This window comes from Teleopsis dalmanni, chromosome 2, assembly GCF_002237135.1.
Source record: "Teleopsis dalmanni isolate 2A chromosome 2, ASM223713v2, whole genome shotgun sequence".
In the NCBI taxonomy this organism is placed as follows: Eukaryota; Metazoa; Arthropoda; class Insecta; order Diptera; family Diopsidae; genus Teleopsis; species Teleopsis dalmanni.
The window spans coordinates 74,455,733-74,463,820 of NC_051847.1; the positions used below are offsets into that span (position 1 = coordinate 74,455,733).

The 8,088-nt window shown below is 28.7% G+C and overlaps 1 protein-coding gene across 1 annotated transcript; it reads right to left on the reverse strand.

Moving 5' to 3' along the window:
• Positions 1-3,652: 3,652 nt before the first annotated feature.
• On the reverse strand, positions 3,653-4,410 carry LOC119683944. Its single transcript, XM_038097840.1, has 2 exons — positions 3,831-4,410; positions 3,653-3,775 (listed from the first exon to the last, which is right to left on the reverse strand). The coding sequence occupies exon 1, from the start codon at positions 4,308-4,310 to the stop codon at positions 3,840-3,842; it is 471 nt and encodes a 156-aa protein (XP_037953768.1). The 5' UTR covers positions 4,311-4,410; the 3' UTR covers positions 3,653-3,775; positions 3,831-3,839.
• Positions 4,411-8,088: the final 3,678 nt, after the last annotated feature.

An 8,088-nucleotide genomic window follows, 5' to 3' on the forward strand; every position in this document is an offset into this window, starting at 1 on the left:
AATTTCGATATATGTATGAACAATTGTCTATATATGTATATTTAAAATATTAACAATTTTAATTTATTGTTTTTACAATGCAGAAAATTTTACGTCTCTATCATTTACATAGCCCGAAGTATGAGTATACAAAAATGGGTTTCCTGAATTTCTGGGAATTCAGATAGTCTCGTATTCCGCACAAAATAAGAAAATACAAAATGAGAATTAAGTGCATTGTAGTTTGGATCGAGCAATAATTCTCTAGTCCGGATCTCGTTTTATAATTATGTTTGCCGGTTGTTCTAATGAAATAAATCATATTTATGCGTTATCTGCATATGATTTATTCGCCCATATAGTTAATTTTCTATTTATTAATATGCTTAATCAAGGAAATTTCAAATAAATTCTGTATTTTACTGGATTTTTAATACAACTTTCGAAATACCAATCTCTCAGTAATCCGAATTGATTCCAATTTTAATGGATCCAGATAAACAGAGCTGTACTGCTATATGGCTATTTAAAAATGAGTCATATATGCAAATGCTAAAAAAACATATGGATTTGTATCTCATACGATAAAGATTTAAAAAAATGTTTTTTATAAAATACTCATATACTCGGCATTTTAAAATCCGTTCCGCTTGTAAATGAGTGATCCATATGGTAATAAGGATGACTTTAAACAGTTTTTTACTACACAAAAAATATATCATGTACTCGAAATTATGTTAAACGATATTTCAAAAAGTTGTTTTAAATAGTTTTGATACAATAAAAAAAATTTTATTAATTAAGATTTTTGGTTTGAAACTCAGTGATTGAATAAATTACTTACCAAATTATTTAAATAACTACAAGTCACAGTATTGTTCTAAACATATAACGGATGTAGCTTTTGCGGGTGACTAAATTAACTCCTGCTTTCAATTTCAATGGAGTGAAGCCGATTTTTACAGCATATTAATTTGAAAATGAATTTCAGTGGGTAACTGTTTTGGGTAACTATATTAACTATGGTATATTTCGAAAATATTTTAACTTTAACACTTGATATTTCTAAAATCTAACTAAGTTGACATATAGTGTAGCTTTTTGTTTTAAATATCTGCATTTACTAAAGCCTGTTATCAGGAAAGACCCGGTACTGTAAGACGTTATATCTTTTACATAATAGTAAGATTTAAGGTTACAAAGAACACATTAAAATACAAGTTTATTAAGAATCTCAATCAGCTGTGGATGTTATACAAGCTTACTTTTACGATCATAAAATGGATAACTCTATGTATTACAAGTTATAAACAAATTATTCTTTGATAGCAAAAGTTACTAGTGAAAGATCTTAAATATTTAAATCAAAAATATTTATGGCAATGCAAAATGCTTGAATACTTATTTTATATCAAATGATACGACATTTTTGACATCACAGTATTACAGTTAAATATTGTTTGCATTTATTAAAATTAACTATTCATGCATTTTGTAAACAAATAAATTTATATAAAAATAATAATTAACATAATAACAGCGATAAATAATTTAATTACTTATTCAAAATTCCACCAAATTAATATTATAATTGTATAAAATTTAATTTCATTTTTAAAATTAAAATTAAAAATTTTATTATCCAAATAACACTCCGACAAATTTTAAATCAGTGATATGAATGCAATAAATAAATAATTAAGTAGACACCATTTTACTATTTCACCATTTTATTATTCACGACCCATTGATTTCAGTTATCAGCTTATTAAAATTAAATTAATTTGTACTATTATTTTAGATATAAAAATATTAATTTTGAATATATATGAGTATTCGGTAAAATTATTATATTCTTTTTGTAAACAAGTATATTGTTAATCATCGTGAAATCATCTATATATTTATTATAATCAATTAATTTATCAAAAAGCACTTTTCACAGAGTGGAAATATAAGTTAGAAAATATTTATTATTTTCATAATAATATTTATAGCGAATATATTCAGTTTGTGAAATGATAAGAGAAAGACCTTTGCAGAAAATGGAAATAAAATCTGGTCAAAAAAATGTGCTCTTTTGAATGAAAAAAACTACAAGAAAGGTATAAACTGTTGAAAATTCTCAACAAACTATTGGATGCCATAACCTGAAACAAAACATAAAGAACGTCGACATACGACTTTAGAATAAGTCTACAATTAGTACTAGTTGAGCGACTAGAAGAAGTTACTAAAAATCTAAAGCTGCATGATTAATTATTTTCGATAATATTAGCTAATATAAAAAATAAATTTTTATATTTTTTTGAATAAAAATTTTCTTTATTGAAAATTAGTTTTAATTATGTTAACATATATTGAGCCCTTATTTTCCGTGACCTTTTGCTATTTTTCGAGTGGCTTCTTAATTGCTTTAGTGTGGAAAAAGTTGATCGGGGAAATAACTTGGCCAAGTGATTATCAGCCGCTGTTTAGCTGGTCAATTTTTTGTCATTAGAAAAATTTTGCAGACACCGAAACAAACAGTTGTAAGACGGAGCAAGGTCCGAGCTATATGAATAGATGCATCAAAGCTTCCCTACCAAGTTCAGTAAATTGGTTTCGAGTCATCAAAGATGCATGCAGTCGGGCATTGTCATGATGGAACACAATGATTGAACATCTTATCACCTTATTTGGAACACTAATAGGTTTCTAAATAATCAAAGAATCTTAAAACGGTTATTTAAACATAGGAAGTTAATATATGCTTTGTTTTTTGAATAAATTCTCAATAAAGCAAACATTTGTAAGCATAAAACGAATTTAAAGCACATCATTTGATTCATCCAAGCAAGATGACAAACTTTGTATGAGCAAAGAAAATCAATCTCCATTAAAGGACATTAAAATATGTATTTGATATATGATATATATATGTGTACCAAGCATATGAAATTGCAATAGATATATATTAAATTGCAATATAATATATATTTTGTCGATTTTTGCTACATATAGTCTATCATAGTAAGCATTATGAAGATCTTGTAAAGACTTTATTCTAAATAAGGAATCAAATGACTTATTATTATTATATATCGGGCATTATATAAAGTTATCTACACTTCTTTGCTTGAAGTTGTCTCAACAGGATGATGTATCTACTAGCAAACAAAAGTGAACAAAATAATTGATCTGTTAGTTTTTTTCAACTGTTCATAAAATGTCCATAAAATTTATAAAAATCGCTGAAGGATTTGTCAGCTATATGTGACCGAATCATTTATCAATATATTTAAATATTAGTAGCAACGTTATTAGGATGGACTCGGTTTCCTATTAAGCCGACATAACATTTAAGAATTATTTAAGGCAATTGTGTCTTTAATTAAACTCATATCTTGTCATCGAGAGTTGAGTGTTTGAAATTAGATAAATGAGACTGTAACACACTCAGACTGGTTTTATCTGTTTGATAATAAATTTGTTACAATTTCGATTTTTCAAAATTAAATTACAGAAATTGATGGGATTATCTTTAAAATTTTCCTCATTTCACTTTTTTGTTCTTTATTATTTGCAATACATTTTAAAACGGCAAATGTCTACATCACCTTTAAATAAAGAAATTAATACATTTTTTAAGTACTTGTTTTATTATGCAAAATATTTCTTTACTTATTTACCTATTTCTTTTACAAAATCATTTATAAAATATATTAGAAAAAGTATTACAAAAATATGTCTCAGCACATATTACCCATAAGGGCAACTTCATATTTTATTACCCAATCGTTTTGCCACTTAAATGCTATAATATTAACAAAGTTAATGTAAAGTAAATATACTTTATTTTTTAATCTTACCTTGTGCACTCAAACAATTTTCCAGTGATCCTTCGGTCCATGAGGAGTACAAATACAATATGGGTCATCTAAAATAATCTCATGAGATAAGAATGGACTTAATGAAATAACCCTTCGCGTAATTTCTGAAGTAATAAAGACTCTCGGTAATGGTTTATCGACTAAAACTACTTTTGAGTTACGTATCCAACCTAGTTCTTGACTCTCCACTAGAGTACGTGTATAGTAGTCCCGAAAGTCAAATTCCGAAATTCGTACAAGTTCTTCCGTATGAAATTTACTGCGCTCAGTTTCCGGGGGCGGTTGATCATGACGTGCATAAGGTTTCAGGGTTAATGGTACTTTCCTATAAGTTGGAAAAAATGTCGTAGCAGAAAATGGTTCAGGCCTTTCAAGAGCGTGATGACAGTAAGCTCCGCCAATTAAATTCGCCTCACGTGGAGCTAAATTGAGTTGTGTTGTTTTTAATATGCATGGCATTTTGTGAGAACTTTTCGGAAAAAATGCTACCAAAAGACAAGTATTTTTGGTAAAAAAAACCTGCTAATTTATTATTAAATTTTTTTTGGTTTAATTTGGATATAATTAGACAATTTTTTTTTAGTAATTAAATTAAATAAGTTTAAAAATATATTAATTTTAAATAAATTGCCAAAATGTTGGCTACTTAGTTTATATGTAAAGAACAGGTAATGTGTACTAAAATAATATCTTATGAAGTTTTCGATTTGTGAATCTGGATTCAATCTAGATTTTCTTTCGATCTGTCAAATTTTGTTGCACAATCGAACTTTATTAGAGTAATCTATCATTTTTGTAGTAGTTTAGTAGAGATCTTTTTACATTTTTTATAAATACGTACATCGTATCAAATCATATAAAACAGTTCTTAACTTTAGGGTAAACTTGGTATTCTTGATATGGAATGGAATATAATTAGTGTATAAAGTAATGACAATGTGGTTTCCGAACAATATTTAATGGATTGTGTAAGTCCGTATGAGGTGCTTCAAATGAAATTTTAATGAATATTATATATTTTAACATATCTGCAAAGAAATTGTTTGCTGTAATGATGTAATGATTAAAACGAAAGTGGAAAAAATGTTGGGTATATCTCAACATATGACGATATATCTGTATTGCTCGATAAGGTATTACTTTAAAATCATTTTTTTAGGTTGCACTTAACATTCAAATTCTTTTTCAATTTTTATTAAAAATTCATTATAATTGAGTGTTTTACAGCTGTCAAACTAAAAGTCGATATCAATTTTAGTTTGACAGCTGGTGGTATAATTAAGACATAAGCTTTTACATATTTTCTGATATAAAAAAGAAATTTAAAATAAAATTTTAAATCTTATTTAGTTTTGTTATCTCTGACTTATCCATTAGGTCTAGTAGGTTTTTCATTTGAAGTTTGGTATATTGTTCTTTTATTGCTATCATTTCATTTTCAACTCAGTTCAAAGTATCAGGAGTTATCTAAATCTCATTGTACACAATAAAAAAAGAATCAACTTATTACCATCTCATGGCACCCACGCTTCATCCAGATATGGGTGATCTTGCACTTTATTAATAGTTTTTTCACCTCCCTTGGAGCTTTGTGCTGCATGCCACGTTTCGATTCTCGTCTTTTGCAAACCAGCATTGTTGGTATCAATCCATAGCATACTGAGACAACTTTTGCATCTTACGTTTAAGATTTCATAAATCAGCAGCACCTATAGGTTGCGACTTTCCCTATTTTTATTAAACGCTCCGTCTAACTTTAATAGTAATAATTAATTTTTTTTGATTTAAAAGTGTATAAGTAATAATAATCAATACAATAATTAAAAAAAACCTGATTAACTGTCAAATAAACTGGCACTCTACTAAAACTTCTCTATAAATTTTGATATAGAAAATATATGGTAAAATATTCCGTATACTTTTCACTGAAACTTTCGAGGCATCCTTTTATTTACAAAAATTAAAAAAACCAACATAAATGGTTTTTCGGCAAATATATCCAAAACCAATGAATATTTGCCAACCATGTATGTTAAATGAAAAGTCTAATACTTAAATGCGGTCTAGTTCCCACGCAAATATTTTGAATATTTTGAATAACATTAAAAGTTCCATTCAAATTTAAGTGGAGGAACCAATGAATCGTTTCAATGAATGCTTGCTAACCACGGTCATGAGAAGTCCAAGCATGGAAATATTAAAATTCAAAAATTTATGCATATGGACAATATAGATAATTGCTAAAGAAAACTTAATAGTAATAAGAATAAAAAATTATTTTATTTTTATATATAATGATTTATAATGATTTGCTATATAAGACTATAAAGTACTAATGACTATGACGTCACAACTAATTGCTTAAGAATAGTAGCACATCCCTTGAAAAACTTTAGTAGCATGTTAGTAAATATTATAACATGTAACTTATTACATCCCTTGTTACATGTCATGTAGTATCATTTAATAAAAAATATTTAAAAATTTAGATACAAAATTCTGGGAAAAAGTGAATAGTCAATAAAAATAATGAAACTTTAATACCAATAACAGCCAAATACTAAAATATTTTTTACTTGGATAAAGAACGAGTACCTAATTTCACTCGCCCGAAGGCACCTCACCAGGTACCACAACCTCCCCCCGACATCTTAGCCTTCAGCACTCTCACTGTGGACTTGGTTCAGGCCTTGCGCCATAAACTCCTCATTACATCTCTTTTTATTTCGATGAGTAGGACTCCGATCTCTCCATCATCCCTTTCTATAATAGTGTCTGTCGTGACCCTAGTCACAAAGTCTACCGTTAGTTCCCCCGCATTTCCGCTATAACCCCTTAGACGAATTTAGTTTCGCCTTAATATTAAGCTTCTCGCTTTAATTTCTCTCCTTTCATTACTGGAATAAGGTTGCATCCGTAGCAAGCGGCACTCTCTCTGTGGTAATGGTAATGGTATTTAGGGGTTTCGGGTTAGGCTAAGGCCCCCATGCACTGCGACCAGTTTGATCTATCGTGCATCGCATTGTATTAAGATATTTAGTATCTAGAGGAATCGAACCAGCTCCTTCGGAGGGAGTTTTCGAAGGTCTTTATCCTCTAGTCGGTATGCACCTAAAATTTTGTTTCTTCTGTGGCTTAGTGCATCACAGTTGGTGATCAGATGTTCCATAGACTATTCCTCATAACAGCAGGATCTGCAAATATTAGTATCGGGTATACCTATTTTGTGTAGATGTTTGTTACATGCGGCGTGGTCTGTTGTTGCACCAGAGAGTGTCTTTAGACTCTTATTGTTTAGGTTGAGAGCGGTGTTTGCTCTTTTGGCATCAAAATTTAAGAAATTTTTGAAATGATATAGGCCGTCTATTCCATTCCAGTATTCACTGATACTTTGTTGGATCCATTTTTTGGTCTTCTGTTTTATGTTTGCTTTATAGAAGCCAAACAAGGAAGTTGGACCAATGAATGATTCTTCTGTCTCTTTTTTGGCATAAAGGTCCGCATTTTAAACAAGAATACATAAAAAATTATAATCGATTAAGACCTCAACATATTAATATTGAGTGAACCCTTTTTCTATTCATCAAAAGAAACTAGAATAAGAATATTTTTTTTCTTTGTGAAGCTTTTGTGTACATTTTAATTCAATGAATTTAATGGATACTTATTCATCTGATATCTGCAGCGGTCAAATGTATATGCAAGTTTAAAATTGAAAGCGTATTAATGCACTTATAGAAAGATAAAGCAATTACAGAACATTATGTGAATGTCATCGAGTATAGAGTATAGTATGTGACTTCATCTTTACTAGTTCAGAAAAGCAGAAATAGTTTTTCTGCAATTTCATTTGTTCAATTTTATCTCGTTACGCGAATACAGTGCAAATTTTTCCCAAAAGACTTATTCTACAATATTTCATCACGTTTGCATGTAGAGTATACGGGTTAAGAGCCAACAAACTGCATAACTGATAGCAGAATTGCGTTAAGTTATGCTGGCGGATTTAATATTAAATTTCCAAGATTTGTGGATTTGTGGATTTGTGCACTAAAAAGTGTTTTCCTTTGCTTAACAAGTACACTACATTTTACAGTTGTTTTATTAAAGCTAAAAAAATTTTTTTTATAATAAAAATCAATTTTCAAAATATTTCTAATGCTTTGGACTAAGAATAGAATATGTATGGTATTTGAAGATATAAATAAATGTAATAACAGTTTAGATACTTAAAATA